Below are 20,752 nucleotides of genomic sequence, written 5' to 3'. Positions count from 1 at the left end.
AGGAATTGCATATCGATGTTCGGTTCGAGGGTATTACTGTGATTTTAAAATTTGTTTTACCGAAATAAACTACTACTATTTTTAAACTACTTGCAAACTTATTTTTTTTATTTTATGGGAACACATTAGACACCCTTATTTCAATCGCATGAATCTGTCTTTCTGAACGCTTCCTCTGAACTGTAGGTTTCTTGACTATTACTTGAAGAATTAATTAATAAACCTCAACTCATCATTGGAACTTGTATATGCCTGGATTAATAAGAAAGTTTTATGCTTTGTGTTATATCTACTTTTCATTTAACATCATATGATAGTTCTGTATTACTGAGATTTTCAAAGCTTACTCTTTGGTCACTAATCAAAATTTTGGGGTATTACAACACACATGCCCCAAGGTACTCCCTTAGGTTGGTACCTACACCCAATGGGCCTAGGGTAAGTCATTTTGGATATAGTTCAAGGAACTGCATATCGATGTTCGGTTGGAGGGTATTACTATGATTTTAAAATATGTTTTACTGAAATAAACTACTACTATTTTTAAACTACTTGCACATTTATTTTTTATTTTCTGGGAACACGTTAGATACCCATATTTCAATCTCATGAATTTGTCTTTCTGAACACTTCCTCTGAACTGTATGTTTCTTAACTATTACTTGAAGAATTAATTAATAAACCTCAACTCATTATTGGAACTTGTATATGCCTGGATTAATAAGAAAGTTTTATGCTTTGTGTTATATCTACTTGTCATTTAACATCATCTGATAGTTTTGTATTACTGAGCTTCTCAAAGCTTACTCTGTTACTTACCATTTCAGGTTAAAGAATTGATATTGTGCAGTTATCGACAACAGTAATTAGAGTTCTTTCGGTGTCACTTGCAAGGTACGATACAGATGTAATTAGGGGGCATATAGGTCACTTTTTATCTGTATATTAGAGTTTGAATCTGGTTTTGATAGTCAATATTAATAAATTATTTTTTTAATATATGTATGATTTTTTTGGGCTTGTGTTTTTATTTATAAATTGTTTAATGATTTTTAAATAGTTTAACAAAAAAAAATTTCCTGAATGTGAGTCGCTCCAGTGAACCTACTGCGATATCTCAGATCGGATCAGATTGAGTCACCCGTATCGTTCTGAAGGTGTTACAGATTGATCTTGAAAATTATATCAAATGCGTTGGTTGTGACAGAAAATTGTGATAATATATTGTTATTATCATACGACACATTATAGATAGATAAATAAATAAAATAATATAATTAACAATAATAATTATAGATCGTAAAAATATAATTTAATAAATATTTTATAGGTTTAAATATTAATTTAATAAAGAAAATTTAAGAGAATAACTGATGTAATAATTAAAATCTCTAATTCATTGTAAATTAATTCTTAAAATATGATTTCGAACAAAAGTAAATTCAACTCGCGATTGGTAGCAAGGTGAGTTGGCTTCATGATGAATTTTTATAGAATTGGCTCCAAATTTTTTAAAATGCATTTTATGAGCAAGAACAATTAAACCATTTCGTTAAAGGTATGGAGAACAATTCAATCGAGAACATTATGTTAAGATAAATTTTAACCGAAAATATTATTTAATCTATTCTAAAAAAATTAGATAATTAGTAATATTTTTTTTGTTACAATCAATAAAATTATATGAGTTTATTGGTAATAACTTTTTCTGTTACAACTAAAATAATTATGTAATTTATATTATTTTTATGGAGAACGTAATATTTTCGGTATCAATATAAAATGTTACTCAGTTTACTCTAAAGAGTTACACATTTGATAAATTTTTCGATTACAACCGATGCAACCTTTTTTTAAAACTAATTACAACATATTTTTAATCAATTTTATGAAAAAATCAATCATAGAAGAAGAAAAAATGAGTGAGATACGAATATTTTGATATCGATCTTACTACGAAATATGATTAATGGCGAGCAAAACTTGACTACCGACTATGGCTGGAAAATATAATGCTAAAAAGAAGTATTTAGAAGTTCATTAACAACACTGATACTTTCCTATGGTTTAGTGTCTAAAATGACGTATTTTAGGTATAAAAATAATCACACCAAGTGTAATTTTAATGTGATAAACCACGTTAATAACCGTTAGTTATATTATCATCTCATTATTACCTTAATAACATAGTGGTATAATTGATTTTATGGTAAACTACTTCAAATACCATTGACTCTTAATTTCGGGCTCGAAAATACCACTAACGTTTCAATTTTTCCAATTTTATCACTGACGCTTATGTTTAACTCCAATTATGTCATCCCGTCGTTAATTCATTAACGGGAAACTGACATGACATCCCCTTGTCGTGACGGTGATGACATGGACAATTTCATTAAATTCATTTAATCCAAATATGATCTTTGTTGACATTTTAACAATAATTTATTCGATATAAAATCCTAATTTGCAACCCTAACCCTAAATCATGAAAAGTAAAACCTTCATCATCAACAAGAGAAAAACATAGAAGCAAGCAATAAAAGAAAGTGAATTCAGAAGCAAGAATCCAAAACCCAAACCTTTCATCTTTCTTTAGTCTTTCGCTTCTTTTTCAAGTCAAACCTTTTGTTTTCTTTTGTATATATAAATCTTTGACGCTGATAGTTTCGCCATTAAAAGCTTTCACGATTTGTGTCCCACGAAAATCCCACCTTCGCCAACCCAAAAGTATCCCTTTTTGTTCTTATATAATCAGTCTCATTACTTTAGTGAGAAACTCGAGCTTTTAGCAATGAGTGAACAAGGAAGAAGAAATATGGTCGCTCTATTTCAATGTAAATTCTTGACTATTGCAATTTTAGACCCACTTGATTTTTTGGCTTTACAGTCAATTAAGAAGAATAGACGCTGCTATTGGGAAACTATCAGCTCTCGCGAGTTATATATTGTTCTGGGTCGGATCAACGGGTCGTTGCCGCAGTCAATCTCGTAGTTGAAGGAGCTTCGATTTTTAGCGATCAGCTGGACTTCAAACATAACGCACTCACCGACTCCCTCGCTCCTGACTCCCTCCCTCCGCCGCTTCAGTCTCTCTCCCTCTCTTGGAACCAGCTGATCGGACCGGTGGACAAACTCCTATCCCAGCTCGATCAGTGTTCTTGTTAAGGAAGATATTGATTTGGCTAGAAAGTTTCATATTAGTTTTGTTAAGAATGTAATAAGTTATTAGGTTAATCTGGTGGTTGGGTGTTTGTATTGGTTCTTGAAGAACCTTAATTTAAATCCCCTATAAAGCAAATTTTTATTCAAATAACTCTAACAAAACGACGTCGTTTTAAATTTTTTGAATATCAAAACAATCGTGTTGAAATGATATCGTTTTATTGAGGGATTCATGTTATCATTGCCACGGTAAAGAGATGTCATGTCAGCATCCTATTAACAGATTAACAATCGGTGATATAATTGGAGTTAAACATAAACATCAGTGTTAAAATTGATAAAATTAAAAAGTCAGTAACATTTTCGAGCCCGTGTCTAAAGGTTAATGGTATTTATAGTAATTTACCCTAATTTTATAATTAAAATTTAATATTATAATTATTAAAATTAAAAATTTAATAATATAAACGAGTAAACACGGTGACATCTGAAATAATTTCCCCTTTCAAAAATATGACCAACCGAGTATTTAAACCGCGAACTGGGGATTCTAAATTTTAAAGCCTGACAAAAAGGAAAGGACGTAGGATTGGAGAAGATCGGGGCCGAGTTGGAAACTCGTTAACCTAATCAAACAAGTTTGACCCCAGAAACGCCTCTATTTCCCAAATCCTTTTCTTTATTAATCTTCTCTTCACATGATCCCGAGGTAAGCTCTTTGTTTCTCATTTCTTCCCCCTTTTGTTGTAAATTATGCATTAATCTGATGATTAATTGTTAATTAGCTCCAGATTAAGATGACACAACCGTCGGTGATACTAGCAACCGCCAGCTATGATCACACTATCCGATTTTGGGAGGCAAAAAGCGGCCGCTGTTACCGTACTATTCAATACCCTGACTCGGTCAGTTCCCTTTAATTTTGCCCCAAAACTGTTGGTTTCATGTTATTTATAAAATATTTTGAAGGTTTTTGTTTGTTGGCAATTCTGCTTTTGAAATGAAATCGTAAATATTGCTCATCGATCATACTTTTTATGTCATTCTAACTGTTACAAACATTGAAGTCTGTTCTGTTATTCATTCATGTAATGATGTAAAACTCTGGTGGGATGCAATAAGGTTTGTTATGGATTCATGCATTATACTTTGTTTAATTACTTTTTTGTGCAAATTGAAGGCCGTGATTTGAACCTGTTTCCCAACTTAATTCTAAAAGAGAAGGTTAGAATAAAGATGATCTGCAACTTAGCTAGTATCTTTTTTGAGATAGGAATGACTTTAGGTTGGTGAATTGGAAATAACATTCATGTGGATAACTCTTATCTGGTTGAGATGATTTGTGTAGCTGATGCTGAGTTTGCATTTTTCAGTTTTAAAATCATATTTAAAATGTGTTTATGAGAACATCAGGAGTTAATGAAGCCTTTAATCCACTTTGTTTAGTTGTGTGTTTAGGAAGATGTAAATTTCCTGATGGGCAAAATCTTCCATTCGCCATAAATGTCTTTTATGGGATTTAATTTTGCTATGTGATGCCTGCAGCAAGTTAATCGGCTTGAAATAACCCCAGACAAGCGCTACCTGGCTGCAGCTGGTAATCCTCACATTCGTTTGTTTGATATAAATTCCGGCAACCCTCAACGTGTATGTTTTCTTAACTTTTTGCATGATCTTTGAGGACTTTGTTCTCGTACAATTAGTCTCATAGCTTCTTTTCTTGCCATTGACTTTTATTGTGCACTACTTTAACTTCTATACGTAATGATACATGACAGGTAATGAGCTATGATTCGCATACAAATAATGTTATGGCTGTAGGATTTCAATGTGATGGAAAGTGGATGTACTCTGGTTCTGAGGATGGAACGGTAAAAATTTGGGATTTAAGGTAGGTTAAAATTTTGTCTAGAGGCAAGGTATCTTTATTTCTATGTTATCAAGGGTACAAGGCATATTCTAGGCACTTGAACCCTTATATTGCCTAAGGTGTAACATGCAGAAAAGTACTAGGCTCAAGTGAAGTAAGATGCATCATGCATGTTTTTTGTTTCCTCTAATAGATATACATGCATACATACATATAACTACAGATATCTGTATATATATTTAAGCTTAAGATATATAATGATGATAGTAAACTCTAAAGTATGGTTAAGTTTATTCTACAAAGCATGTGAAATTTTCTTTTTCCGTTTGTTGGCCAATATGCATGATTTCCTTAAGACCTTTATGGTCTCATGCCTCGGCATATGCCCTGACAAAACTGATTTATTCAATTTAGTTGCTTTCTCTTTATGTGGATGTTCTCATTTTAAGTCTACTGCAGGGCTCCAGGTTGCCAAAGGGAATATGAAAGTCGTGGTGCTGTTAACACTGTTGTCTTACACCCGAATCAGGTGATGACACATCATGTAAATTTTACAATAAATTTGTGGTGATACCACAAAACTACTGTTTTCAAAAGAATACATGTCTGTGTAAGGCTGTTAAGCAGAGACTGTGTTGGCTTTTCTTGGATGTCAATTTCCTCCTTTTATTTCTTTTGGTTATCAAGCTGTTTCTCTATTGAGGTGTTTGCATCATGAAAGGGTTCATTAGATGCCTCTGTGATAATTAACAAACCTATCTGTTTCTCATATTCTTCTAGCTAATTGGGTAATTGGAAAAAAAGAGGCATTTAATTATAAACTCATCGGCCTTTTACCATTCAAAGAAGAAAAGATTTTATTAGACATGATAATCTATACTATTTATTGGACAGCATTTACCCAGTGAAGCATATTTGCCTGGTAGTTTACTTGTTGCTTTTATTTATTTTCTCTCACTTGTGCAGCATTTATTGTTAGACATGCTTTCTTGATTGCTTCATATCCTTGGTTTTGTAGACAGAGTTGATATCTGGTGACCAAAATGGAAACATTCGTGTATGGGATTTAACAGCTAATTCTTGCAGCTGTGAATTGGTATTCTTTTCTTTCTTGTATCTTCATTATACAGTTTATATCTACTTATTGGATTTATTTATTTTTTCCAATTAAGAACATATACATGAGAGGTTTCTTTCATCAACACGAACTTTAGCTTTATAGACATCTTTTTTTTTTCTCCGTAAGATTTTTAAAATATTTTATTGACAAAATTATTATAAAGCTATTGGATATATACACTCATTTCTAAAAGGTAACTGTTTTAAAGGTCTGTGGACGAGCTTCGAAGCACTTGTAGATAGCTATTGTGGCCATCATATGAAGGAAAATAGTTTTTTTAGATTTTAGACTACTGTTTAGTAACTTGGACTGAGGAAATTGTTTGTATTATTTTTGGGCTATTTATATGATATCCTAACTTGAACAGTTTTCATGTACTCCAAGCTAGCTGTCAAAATTGTATCCCTGCTTCTTATGTCCTTCAGAAAGGCCTTGAATATTTGTTCTATGTTTAGGCACTGAATAATTGCATTATCTGCTTCTTTCCACATCCTCTCATCTGCTTCTCTACGCCCCAGCCCACACACAATTGATTCAGTTATGCACCTGAGAATGATGTGTATTAAGCTATCAATTATTATCAATTTTGTAAATCTAGGTGCCCGAGGTTGATACAGCTGTGAGGTCTCTTACAGTCATGTGGGATGGAAGTCTAGTAGTTGCTGCAAATAACCATGGTACCAGTTACGTTTGGCGTCTATTAAAAGGGAACCAGGTTACAATTTTATTTGAGTTGTGTTATAAATGGTCTTTTATCAACTTATCATGTCTTTCCTTAAGAACAATTATTTTTTCCCTCTTGCAGACTATGACCAACTTTGAGCCACTTCACAAGCTACAAGCTCATAATGGATATATACTCAAATGTCTCCTTTCTCCTGAGTTCTGTGAGCCCCACAGGTTCTACTGCTTGAGATTAAATCTTTTGTTTTTCTTTTCAATTTTTGGCTTCTTACAAGAGCAAATTAATTTTGTGCCAGTATTCCGATGCTAGTGTAATTACTGTTAACATATCTTTCAGATATTTGGCCACTGCATCTTCTGACCACACTGTCAAGATATGGAATGTTGATGGCTTCACATTGGAGAAAACTTTAATAGGTATGCACTGAGTTCTCAACTTTAAGCTGTGCTATAATTTTGACCACATAAATTAAGCCAACTGCGAATTAATTTAAAACGTTTTTCTTGTTTTGTGCGTTATTATGTATCAGGACATCAGCGCTGGGTATGGGACTGTGTTTTCTCAGTGGATGGTGCCTATCTCATAACAGGTATTTGGTTTTAATATTGCATCCAGATCATATGCGCCAGTTTTTCCAACCATTTGGGTGCCCTCACTTTGTTTATGTCATCCACTTCTGTTCCGCAACACCCATGCCAAAATAGGACATTGAAGGCATGAAGGCTTCCGTCTCCCTATTTATGATGTTGAATTTTATCTCACACTTGGCCATAGTCCTAAATTGCAGTTGTGGATTTCATCTTAGTTATGAGTATTGTGGATGTTACATAACCCTTCATGGTTGTCACAATTGTCAACAAACAATTTACATCTGCAAAATAACTTATTTATGTTCTAACGTTATTTACTAATACCAGAAAATTGCATGAAACTTGTTTTGTTATTGGATTAAAACTCATGAAACCCCGAGCCATGTATCTTTCTTCCTCTCTCACTTTGCCAAATGGTAAAACAGCTCGTTCTCTGGTTTCAATGAGTAAATACATGGTCCCACTTGTTCATCTGAAACTATTTCCATAAGTTTCCAAATATCCTTCAAACTAAAAAAATGAATACCATCTTAGGCTCCTCCCCCCTTTTCTCTTTATTTCTGTTGAACTAGATGCTAGATAGATTCAATTAGTGGTTGAGAATTGTGGAACTGTAATTCCACTGATGTTCTTTTCCTGCTCTATGGTTGTTGAATGGCAGGTAAGACATTTTAAATAGACGTGGCTTTACAATTGCGTGTCAGGGATGGTAGAGACACCGCCACCCTAAATCCAGTATGAAATAGCTGCTACATTGCATAATGACAGCAGTTTAGAGCTATATGCTCTTGGCACTTCCTTGTTAGTTTATTATGTTGTGATTTTCTTTCTTCCTTCACTTCCCCTAGCTTGTTCATTACCATTCCTACTTAATCCCTTCCTTTTGTGAGTGGGTTACTGGTATAACATAGATGTTCCATATTACATGAAAGAAAACAATTCTAACGACTGAAGGGTGTTTTTTTTCTTTCCCCGGAAAATGTGATATTTCCTCATTGAATTCGATCTCTATTTTAATGAAATGTGTGGATTGCAGCCTCTTCTGATACAACAGCCAAGCTATGGTCAATGACAAGCGGTGAAGAGATAAAGACATATCAAGGACATCATAAAGCAACTGTTTGCTGTGCACTACATGATGGAGCAGAGCCTTCTCCGTCTTAAACCTATAATCAGGTATTTTTCTGGGTCCCTGGAAGAATTTCGAGTTTCGTTATTATCCGATTTGTACAGTAAGTTTAGCAGTAGAACAGTGCTTGGTTTATACTTCTAAAAAGAGATGTTTGTATCCGGCTCCATCTCAAGAACAATTGGTATGCTTATATAGGTATGGTTTGCCTTGGATCATTGAATCTAATTGTTTGTTTTTAACTTAGATACAATTAAATGGAAGTCTGTTGAAGGAGAAATTGATTTGTTTTTAATTAAAAAGAGTTGTAAATAAAATGTTGGCGTTTGACTTGGGCTTTTGAACACTTTTAATTACCGAGTTATCTGCTGCACAATGATCTTCAAGGATTTTTTTTATTTTAATTTTTTATATAGTTTTAATAGTAGTCAAAGATTTTACCCGATGTTTGAATAAATTATTATTAAAAAGCTAAAAGAAAAAAAAATAATGCATTTACTTTCTATTTGGATGGTTAATTTTTTTCTAAAAAACCAACAGTATTAGGTTATTATGTTTCTTTTGCATTCTTATGTTGTACGTTAGGTAATACAACTACAAAGTAAAAACACTCGATAAGAATCAATAAAATATGTCAATCGAAATGGCTTTATAAAAAAGTGTTGGCTAATATTTAATAGTCATTGTATATGTTTTGTGTACAGAACAAAGAGTGAAATTGAACTTTCAAATATTACAACTTTTTCTGTGTTTCCTTGCCTTCCCCCCCCCCCTTTGAAATTGTGTATTAAAACATGAAGTAGAATAAAGGATGAAAACTTTTCCTCGCTTAGATTTATTCTTTTTAATTTCAATCCAAACAAGTTAAACATTAGTAGATTTTTTTTATAATAATTGTTATTCACAAAATAAAAGTTCGTTTAGAAAATATCAATTACAGACTGGCGATTGTCACATCCAAAATTTGGGGGTTAAACGGCTAACAATTAAAGATTTGATGTTGTTTTGCGAATCCCTAAATGTGTGGGGACTCTTTTTCATTTTCTCTTTTGTTTTGCGAATCCCTAAATGTTAAACAATTAAAGATTGGCCAAGTTATGTATTTAAATGTTATAATTTTTTTCATTTTCTTTTTTTTTTTCAAAAAACTGAAAAAAACTATCTCTCTCCTTCATTCTCTCTCTAGCCTATTTGGTTTTTATCATCTTTGGTTGTCGTACAAGGCGTCGCGACTGTCACCATTGGGACCATTTAGTTTAGTTCGCCATCCTTGTTTGTCCGTTGTCTTCGTCTTTTATGTCATCGACATCATTAGCAATTCGGGACTAAACAAACGTTCGAGTTTCTCAAAAGCCTCATTTTTGTGCTCAACGTCGCAAACTGACCCCGATAAGTGACCCCCGTACTGTAAAACGTGATTTTGGAATTTTTGGTAGAAATCCAATCATCGAAGGATGGCCCACACGTGTCGTCGTTGCACCTGTGATACTTTTTTTTTGCAAATCGGTTGGACCAGTTAAAAGGACTAGATCAGTATGACAAAACCATACTTGAACCAATCAGACCCGACCCGTTGTGTTAACTTTAACCCATTGACCTGACCCGTTAACTTTAATCCGTTAACCTGAGCCATTGACTTTGACTCGTTGATTCGACCCGTTAACTTTGACATGTTGATCCGACCTATTGACTCGACCCATTGACTTTTACCCTTGACCTTTGACTGTTGATTTTTTTGTTGATCGTTGACTTTTTTTTGAAGACATCTACCTTTACTTTTTTCGATTTCATGAGCCCTTTTTGTCAAATTTTGACCCGAAAGTCTTGTTTTGCATCTTTCAGTTCTTTAAAGTGTAGTTATGATAAGTAAATTCTAGAATCTATGATCTTACTTTATGATATTATGTTCTTAATGTCATCACATGTCTCTGTACTGCTATCTAGTAGGTTCGAAATCACTCATTTTCAACTCAACTCGATTCTGCACGTTTGATTCGAGATACGCGTGAGTGTTATCAATTGAATTATTAGTTAATTCGTTTAACATTGTATTACATCAGTTCTTTTACAAATACATTTTCATTAGGTTTTCATTCTGTAGGATCTAGTACTACTGTTTGTAGGAAGCGTAAGACTTAGCCGATATATATTAGTTGGTATAGGTGTGTCCTCTTGACATGTATGAAACATTTAATAATTTTATGATTCTATTATATGATGCTATCTATTCGCATGTTAATATTCTGATTTATGATTAGCTATGATATATATGATTTCTGATTGGTATTGCTTCACTTTTTTATCTGTGTTTTGATATATTTTTTTCATCTGCATGAGTTCCTATACAGAAGGCAATATCCCTATCGTGTTTCTGCATGGGATCCTCTACAGAGGACAATATCCTTATCCTGTTTCTGTTGGGATCCTCTTCGGAGGGTAAGTCCCTTTTCTAATTTCTGTTGAGATTCTCCTTAGAGGTGAACTCATGCTCATATTCGGAGATAACATCCCTATCCTGTTTTTTGTTTTTTGCTTTGGATCCACCTTTGGAGGTCTCAGATTCATTTCAGTAGGTAATGTTCCACATTTTGTTCGTCTATAACGAAATATAAGGTTGTGAGGAATTCTGTATGATTTATTGGTATTAAATATATGTTTTTATTGTTGCTTGATTACTTTATTATTATTATATCATACTTGAATCATCTGTTTTTTTTATATTTAGAGGGCACACTAAGTTTTGTAGCTCACTCTGTTTCTGTTTACATTTTTAGGTTATCTAGATGTATAACTGGTTTGGCTATCAGACGAGGAGTTTGGATTCATACGGTATGATGTTAAATATTTATTTTCAATCACTTTAAACTGTGGTATGAGTTTATTTATGATATTATAATAATAAATATTTTTAAAATGATTTACTAAATAAATATTCGTCCATAAATCAATTATGTGGTCAGTGTGTTTACCCTGATTTAATTGTAACTCGTAAGTCAGGTCTAAGAATTACATTAAGTGATATAAGAGCTAAAGTTTAAATACTCAATCTATGTAGCCCACTATAATTTTGTAAATTTGTTTGAAATAAATTTGTAACAGGATTTTTCTTTCCGACAACTATGAAAAGTTATTTATGAAAAAAAACATATCACAAGATTTTCAAATATTTTTTGAATCTCTCGAGACTCGGATATCATTATGTATAGTTACTACTTTTCTATAATCATAATTTAATACTTGATATATAACCATAAGTTTGGTATGGATATCTGATGTCATTTAGACACCCGATCTTTAACTTTAATTGTAGAAATAAAAAAAATTAAACAATTGTCATTATCGAAGATGTATCGCTACCGGTTTTATCACGAAACTCATTTGAAAAAATATATATAATAGTAACCGGAGGTATTTACAGTGTGCATCAAATACTATCTGGTAAATTTTTTTTGAGAAAATATTAAATTAAAGAAAATTATAGAGTTTGCTAATAAAGAAACTAGGAAGATATGTTAAGTATAATAAGTAAATTATTTTTAAGTAAAGTTAGGAGTTTGAACTCTATCATTTTAAATGAAAAATACCGAGTTACGAGGATCACGTTTATAATATATCTTTATAGTATCTGATTCAGATTAATCAATCAATAAGTCGAGTATCAATGATTAAACAAAATAATAATAATTTACCAATGTATAAAAATTTATGTGTAAATGCATATAAAAATAAAATAGAAAAATATTTTTTACTTTTATATTAGATTGATATTTGATCTTAAAATTTCAAAATTATTTATATTTTAAATTTAAATTTGTAATTTTGTTGGATTAAAATTCATATCTTATATAAAAATTGAATTATTGAATATAAAATAACTATAACTCAAAAGGACCAAAATTCAAATAATCCAGTTCAAAAATCTTAATCCTCAAACTTGAAAAATGACTTAAATTAAATTGACTCGAACCCAAAATAATTATAATTAAAAATCAATCCAAAACTTTCAAACATGAAAGTGACTTGAACCAAATTTGTCCAAACCTAGAATTGTCACAACTAGAAAATGACCCGACCAGAATTTAACTTGAAGAATTCAATCTCATACTTGGGGTGAGCGTTTGATCGAGTCAAATTGAGTTAGTAAAAATTTTCGAGTTATATGAGTCGACGAGTCATATTTTGTAGCACAAATTTGATTTGAATTTTTTAGTCGAGTCGAGTTTATAAAATTTGAACCAACTCGATTCGAATTTTAATGATACTATTTGATTTGATTTGAATAGATTTGATTCAAGTTTATTTGAGTTTCTATTTAAATTTAATCTTAAATATTTATAATATTATGATACTATTTGATTCTAATTTAAATGATTTTCTATAACCATATATAATGCATATATATTTAATCTTTTTTTTTTCATATGTGATATACATATATCATACAAAATTAAGAGACTCGACTCAAGCTTAAAAATCAATCCACTTAAATGAATTATCCATGTAGCAAGTAGTAAAAGAGACAACAAAATATTGCCTAGTAAAATTTATTCTAACAAGAATTTTACCTAGATCTGAAAACTTTGGAAGACCGCATCCCAAAGAAAGCCCGCCGCCTTGATAATGAAGCACCGGATCCTGCCAACACGCAAACAAATGATATGGACGTTGATATGGCCGACTCACGTAGGCCAAACAACCCACCTTTGTCACTCTCCTATCATGGCACCCTCGTAAGGGACAACCCTAATCCACCGATAATAGAGGAATATATTTTAGACGAGGAAGACGTTGAAGTCTTAGAAGATGACGTAGTGCGAAGCATATTTGATGGTTTAGTCTCTATTGACTTCTCTGATCGGGTCCAGGCCATAGCAAACAAGAGTTTTGATCAAACGGTGGTGGTGAAGCTCTTTGGGCGACGTATAGGATACACAACACTCCGGAACAAAATCTATGAGTTGTGGAAGCCTACTAAACCCTTTCGCCTCATGGACATTGAAAACGACTACTTTCTCGTCTCGCTTTGGACTCGAGCAGATTTCTTGAAAGCTTTGGCTGATGGCCCCTGGACGGTATTCGAGCGCTACCTAATAGTCAAACCATAGTCACCGGACTTCGCTTCCTCTCAACTATTCCCTAGTTGAATCATAGCTTGGATCCGCCTTATGGGTCTGTCGGTTACTTTCTACAAACGTAGTCTCATCACGGAAATTGACGAATGTATCGGAAAAGTTGCCAAAATCGACTACCAAACAAAATTCGGACACCGGGGCCACTTTGTGAGAATGGCGGTAAGCGTCTACCGGATAAAACCACTAATCTCTAAGATCCTAATCAATGGTCATGTTCAAATAGTTGAGTGATTCACTGCCAACGATCTGTTACAGTTGTTATTGAATACTGAAAATAGAGATATTATTGATTCATAATCACTCATGTACAACATGCTTATATATAGCATGAGTGTTCAAGTAATTAGCTCTAACAGAAGCTGTTAAGCCTAACAAATTCATAACCGTTTCATAACAACATAACAAATCATTGACCAGCTCAGCACCAGCTGACTTCTACACAACGCAAGCTTCACATGCAATATGACACATCCTCTAATATTCTCCCTACTTCTTCTCTTCTGTTGATTAACATTGTTGCACACACATTTTGGTTCTAAAAGCTTCGAACGTAGCCTTAAACAAAGGCTTTGTGAACCCATCATCAGCCTGATGCATGACAGGAACATAGTTAACACAGAGTTGGCCAGCTGTCACCTTCTCTCAAACAAAATGTATATCAAGCTCAACATGCTTTGATTGAGCATGGTACACCGAATTAGCACTCATGGCTACTGTGCTTGTGTTATCACACCAGACAATGGGCGTACAACTTTGCTTAACACCAAGATCATCCAACAGAGCAGTGAACCATGTGACATCTGCAGTGGCATCTGCAACACTCTTGTGTTCAACTTCCATAGTGGATCGAGATATTGCTTTTTATTTCTTAGATGACCATGTAATTAAGCATAGCCCTAAAAACACTCTATACCCCGAAATAGACCGACGATCATCAATATTTGAGCCCCAATTTTCATTAGCAAAAGCAACCACGTCTAAACTCGCAGCATAAGAAGGAGAAAACACCAAACCAAAATCTAAGGTAGCAACCAAGTATCTAAGTATACATTTAACTGCTGTAAAATGCACATCTCTAGGAGAGTTCATAAATTGAGTGACTTGTCCAACGCTGAAAGAGATGTCAGGTCTCGTATGACAAACATATAGAAGAGAGCCAACAATACTACGATACTCAGTTGCATTGCTGATTAACACCCCCTCATCACGTGAGAGTTTAGAGGACATAACCATAGGTGTGCTGCAGCCAACAACGTTTTCCATACCAGTTTTCTCTAAAAGCTCCTGAACAAATTTCCTCTGACTCAAGACAACATCCTGACCATACCGTTTGACCAATTCCCAAGAAGTATCGTAACTCCCCTAGGTCTTTCAGTGAAAACCTTTCCTTGAGCATGGCCACAACTTCTTCCACATCGGGTAATGAACTTCCTGTAATAACAATATCATCTATGTATACAAGTACGTATATGAGACCTTGAGGTGAACGTTTGAGAAACAAAGAGGGATCAACACGAGAGACCATAAACTCTATTTGTACCAGATTTTGTTTTAATTTCACGTGCCAATTCCTAGGTGCCTGTCGAAGCCCATATAACGCCTTTTGTAGCTTGCACACAAATGACTTACCATGTTCATTAACTTCCTCGAACCCTGGGGGTTGCTGCATGTACACATCTTCGAGAAAATCCCCATTGAGAAAGGCATTATTGATGTCTACATGCCTTAGTATCCAACCATTGTTGACCGCAATGGCAAGAATCATATTGAAGGTCGAGAATCGAATAACAGGGCTAAATGTTTCTTTGAAGTCATAACCAGGTATTTGCGATAATCCTTTGGCTACTAAACGAGCCTTATAATGTTGTACTGAATCGTCTGGATTGCGCTTAACCTTGATCATCCATTTGCACCCAACAACAGTTTGATCTTCTGGCAAGGTAGTTAGAGTCCAAGTATTATTTCTCAGTAGGGCATCATACTCGTCACAAGCTGCTTGTTTCCAATGGTCCATCCGAAAAGCTTCATGTATCGAGGTGGGAACATGATCATCAAGCGTAGCGACATGTGTTTTCGGTTTGAACACACCACACCGACTGCGAGTCAACATGTGATGAGTTCGCTGAGGTGCACATGGTACATCATCATATGAAGGCATAGTTATGTCAAGTATCGATTATAGTTCAGTATGGATCACGTTGTCCTAGCTAGATACTGTATCAAGATCATCATTGGCAGACTGAGTTGATGAATTCTCATTCTGATACATGATAGGAGAGGCTGCACTGTTGGTTGTTTCCAAGGACACCGATCCTTCAACACCGTTCTATACACTTCTTGATACTGATAGAGAACCTTGTTCTTGCGTGGACTGGAACAAGGGCTGTCTAGGATCAGCCACTATACTTAAAGATGGTGATAAGATGGATGATTCATTCGAAGTACGCATATTATCATTGGCAGCACCTAAAAAAGGAAACACAAACTCATTAAAGACCACATGACGAGAAGTATATACTCGTCCATCTGAGGCTAGACATTGGTAGCCTTTGTGTTGTGGGCTGACACCAAGATACACACATGCTCGTGATCGAAACATAATCTTATAATTCTAAAAAGGTCTCAAATAAGGGAAGCATTGACAACCAAAAAATTTCATCATTTTGTAATCTGATTTCCTACGCATAAGCTTTTCAAAAGGTGACAGCCCTTGAAGTACTTTAGTAGGTAATCTGTTAATCAAGGAAACTGCAGATACAACTGCATAAGACCAATATTTGATTGGTATGGAAGCTTGAGCAAGTAATACGAGTGCAAGCTCCACAATGTGGCGATACTTGCGTTCACTACTCCATTTTGTTCAGAAGTGTGAGGATAGTTCAATCGATGAACAATGCCTTGCTTTGCCAAGAGAGGGGACAGGCTGCGAAACTCACCTCCCCAGTCGCTTTGAACAACCATGATCGAATAACCAAAATGCCTATGAACAAGTTTTTGAAATAATTCAAAGGCTATAATAGCCTCATCTTTACTTTTCAAGAGATAGAGCCAGGTATGTCTAGTGAACGCATCAACAAAAGAGACATAATACCGAAAACCATTAGAAGATATATGAGGAGGTCTCCACAGATCAGTGAAGACAAGTTCAAATGGAGAGGAATAGACAGTATTTGATTCACCAAATGGTAATTTGTGGCTCTTGCCCATATAACAGGCAGTACATGCTTTGTTTACATCAAACTTAAATTTGAAACCAAGTTCACTAGACAAACTAGCTAAAACAGGAGCTGTTGGATGTCCAAGTCGCCTGTGCCACAACTCATCAATGGAATCATTCACGGATGCAGTATGCACCTCAGCCACATGAACAGCAGGAGCATCGTTATTAATTGCAAAAGAGTAAAGACCATCACTCTCTTCACCTTGAAGCTTCACGCAACCAGGTTTCTCATCTCGAACACAACACTGATTTGCATGAAACTCAAGGAACACATCATTTTCTTTAGCAAGCTTTGAAATCGAAAGGAGATTCTTAGTGATTTGAGGTACATGCAATAAATCATTGAGAAAAAGAATTCTAGACGAGGAAGAAACTTAAGATCTACCAACCATGTTAACATTAAGGGGCATACCATTGCCAATAAGTAATATACTTGGGATACTAAAATCAGACGGTTCCAAGACATTCGAAGCTTCCGAGGTAACATGATGTGTTGCCCCAGAATCGATCACCCACCTATCTGAGCTATAAGCATTATTAATCGTGTTAGCATGAGCCATCCCTGAAGAACGAGGACGTTCTTTGCCACAGCAGTTACATATTTTGGTGGACAACTGATACGATTCACCTCTGAAATTCGTCCTATTCTCGGTCGTAACACAAGAGAAGTCTTTATTAAATCTGTGCCAGCAACGATCTATAAGATGTCCGACCTTACCACATAACTGACACTGGACACATGACCTTCCTCGGCCTCTACCAGCACCACGAGAACTGGTGGAGTAGTTAGATCGTGAATCCGCACGACTATTAGAGAAGGAAGCACCACGTCCTTCACCTTGAGCAATGTGAGCACTCATAGGAAGGACTTCAATCTGCTCATCAAACCCAATAAGTTGCATTTCAGCATCAAGAAGCATAGTATAAATACTATCAAGATTTAAGGTGTCTATCATGGTAGTTATAACAGCTACAAAGGACTGATACTCGCGTGGAAGTCCTTTTAAAATGCTAGCGATGTGTTCGACAGAAGGAACCGGGCTGCCATATGACTCCAAGGTATCACAGACTTCTTTCACGCGTGTAAGGTACGTTCTCATAGTGTCACCACCTTTCTTCAAGGATTGGAACTTGTAATGAAGACTCATCACATTAGTCGTTGAACGAGCATAAAAGAATTGCAAAACTGTGTTCCAGATAGCCGAGGAAGATTCAGAACCAAAAAATTGAGGGAGAAGAGGGACACTGATGGTGAAAAAAAGCCATGAGGTGAGTGCACTGTCTTGTGCAACGAATTCCACTGGAACCAACGATCAGTCGATTGAGGAGGTCCAATCTCCCAATGTTCTGCATCTTCATGAACCCTTTGGACCATGGATGGTCATTGAAAGGAAGCAAAGGAGAAATAATAAGAAAAATACAGCAACCACGATGAATGAAATGGAAGCATCAGGCTCGATATTTAACCCTCTGTACAAGGCAGTTGATGATGCTCCTAATGCAAACGAAGACAATCCCAAACTGACCGTGCCTACGAACAGTAACGCCCCTGCTCAAACCCCAACTGCCAAGCTGAGCAATGGTAATGCCAATCTCCCCAAGGACTCGAAAGCTGCTAAAGGAAAGAGAATTAAATATGTCCGTAAACCGCTATCGATCTCAAATGTCACTCCTAAACTCTCCAAAGGATACCACGACCAATCAAGCACTATTTCTTGTAGAAAAAATAAAGAAGAAACAATAGACTTTTAGATGACAGAACTTTATGCTTTTATTCAATGCTTAGAATGGAACAAACATAGGCCTTATATAGGCTTGACAACATAACAAACTGACAGAAAAAAAAGGAACCACTACTGCACGTAAATAACAATAAAATCAAAAAAAAAATAAGGAACCAAAATAGTCGATACTAAAAATAGGATGACTTTGAATCATTCTCCAACACTCCCCCTTGATTCAAAGTTGCAAACGCCAAGTTGTTGTCTGAAGTAAGCAAACGCCAAGTTGTTGTCTGAAGTAAGCATGTTTGTCTTTAGGGAGAGACTTCGTCAGTATATATGCCATTTGCTCATTTGTATTGCAATATTTCAGAATAATTGATCCATCAGACACAAGATCACGAATGAAGTGTACCCGAATATCTATATGCTTTGTTCTTCCATGAAAGGATGGATTTTTGGACATGGAAATCACTGCTTGTTTGTCACAGTAGATCATAGTTGCTTCCTTCTGCTTTAAACTGATATCAGCTAGGATCCTTCTTAACCATAGAGCTTGACAAGCTGATGACGTTGTAGCTGTATATTCAGCTTCCGATGAAGACAGAGTTGTTGTAGCTTGTTTTTTAGAACTCCAACAAACAACACCTGATCCAAAGCTAAAGACATAACCTGACGTGCTTCTTCTATCCTCCAAACATCCAACCCAATCACTATCTGTATAACCACTCAAATTGAACTTTGAAATATTATCATACCATAGCCCAAAATCAAGAGTTCCGGCAATATACCGTAAGACTCTTTTTGCAGCGCCAAAATGATGCCTTGATGGACAGTGCATGAACCTTGAAATAACTCCAACAGCAAAAGAAATGTCCGGTCGCGTATTAGTCAAGTAAATCAAGCCCCAACTAGACTTCTAAAGCTCCTTGCATTTGTTTCTTCAGTACCATCATCATTCTTCAACTTTTCATTCAAATTCATAGGTGTTGCTTCAATTTTGCACCCCGACATATTTAATTTTTTAAGTAAATCAACATCATATTTCTTTTGCGACACAAATATTCCATCTTCAACCTGCTTCACCTCAAGTCCAAGAAAAAATTGCAATGCTCCAAGATCAGTAATTTTAAATTCCTTTTTCATACAAGCTTTGAATTCATTTAAAAGGCTTGAGGAACCCATGTAAATCATGTCATCAACATAAAGGCAAATAATGAGAAAATCATGGGTACCTTGCTGTTTGAAATAAAGATTGGGCTCATACTTGCTTATTTCAAAACCATTTTTGAGAAAGTATGCATCGATTTTACTATACTATGCGTACGGAGCTTGCTTCAGACCATAGAGAGCTTTTCGTAGCTTGTACACTTTTTCTTCTTTGCCTTCGATCGTGAATCCGTCAGGTTGAGCAACATAGACCTCCTCTTGTAAATCATCATTCAAAAAAGCCGACTTAACATCGAACTGATACACTGTCTTTTTTAAATGTGTAGCCAACGCCAAAACAATCCTGATGGTTTCAAATCGTGCAACCGGAGAGAAAGTATCATCAAAATCTACACTTGGTTGTTGTGAATATCATTTCACCACTAGACGTGCTTTGTGCTTTTGAATGTTTCCATCTGCGTCGAACTTGGTTCTAAAGACCCATTTAACACCAACGACTCTTCTGTCGTTAGGAAGATCTACAAGCTCCCATGTCTCATTGCGTTGTATTGCTGCAATTTCTTCTTTCATTGCAATTCGCCATTCCTCTTTGTCTGCTGCTTCTTCGAAAGTTGTAGGATCAGCAAAAAACAAGGCATGCGTAGATGCATGAATCTCCGCCAAAGTTTTGAATTTCTTTGGAGGAGTCTGATCTTCGGAGGAAATGCTACTGTCGACACACTTTTTATGACCAAAATAAACATATATTTATATATTATATATATATTGCATAAATATTATCATTATTTTACTAAACTAATACACTTTACATTTGTCTCATTTCTGTATCAGGCCCAAAATTTCATTTGGCCCAGCAGGAGCACCTAAACCGGTCCAACCTCAACCTAAATCAGTTAGGGTTTTTACAACCCTAACCCTATCACTCATTCCAGCTAATGCCGCAGTAGCCA

General features: G+C 35.0%; 1 protein-coding gene across 5 annotated transcripts; it reads left to right on the top strand.

Annotated features, from left to right (window-relative positions):
• Nucleotides 1-3,723: 3,723 nt before the first annotated feature.
• Nucleotides 3,724-20,513, top strand: LOC120135494 (target of rapamycin complex subunit LST8-1-like). Of its 5 annotated transcripts, XM_039151773.1 has the most exons (13): nucleotides 3,854-3,874; nucleotides 3,943-4,070; nucleotides 4,711-4,812; nucleotides 4,944-5,056; nucleotides 5,495-5,564; nucleotides 6,054-6,131; nucleotides 6,754-6,870; nucleotides 6,961-7,055; nucleotides 7,177-7,256; nucleotides 7,370-7,429; nucleotides 8,467-8,587; nucleotides 9,240-9,244; nucleotides 20,503-20,513. In XM_039151773.1, coding segments are annotated over exons 2-13 (951 nt in total). In that variant the 5' UTR covers nucleotides 3,854-3,874; nucleotides 3,943-3,962; the 3' UTR covers nucleotides 20,505-20,513. The 5 variants fall into 5 exon arrangements, with proteins under 5 accessions (XP_039007707.1, XP_039007705.1, XP_039007706.1 ...); XM_039151776.1 differs by lacking the exons at nucleotides 9,240-9,244; nucleotides 20,503-20,513 and having other exon boundaries at nucleotides 3,724-3,874; nucleotides 3,957-4,070; nucleotides 8,467-8,804; XM_039151774.1 differs by lacking the exons at nucleotides 9,240-9,244; nucleotides 20,503-20,513 and having other exon boundaries at nucleotides 3,724-3,874; nucleotides 3,954-4,070; nucleotides 8,467-8,804.
• The last annotated feature ends 239 nt before the right edge of the window (nucleotides 20,514-20,752 follow it).

The sequence above is a fragment of the Hibiscus syriacus genome, unplaced genomic scaffold (genome assembly GCF_006381635.1).
Source record: "Hibiscus syriacus cultivar Baekdansim isolate YM2019G1 unplaced genomic scaffold, ASM638163v2 tig00110610_pilon, whole genome shotgun sequence".
NCBI lineage: Eukaryota > Viridiplantae > Streptophyta > Magnoliopsida > Malvales > Malvaceae > Hibiscus > Hibiscus syriacus.
This window is presented reverse-complemented; position numbering and strand designations above follow the sequence as displayed.

What these genes read in the sequence shown, in the direction of transcription:
- LOC120135494 (XM_039151773.1), top strand. Translation starts at nt 3,963, where the DNA reads ATGACACAACCGTCGGTGATACTAGCAACCGCCAGCTATGATCACACT. An exon ending in ATTCCGGCAACCCTCAACGT is followed by an intron (nt 4,813 to 4,943) that starts GTATGTTTTCTT and finishes GATACATGACAG; the next exon opens with GTAATGAGCTATGATTCGCA. An exon ending in TTGTCTTACACCCGAATCAG is followed by an intron (nt 5,565 to 6,053) that starts GTGATGACACAT and finishes TTGGTTTTGTAG; the next exon opens with ACAGAGTTGATATCTGGTGA.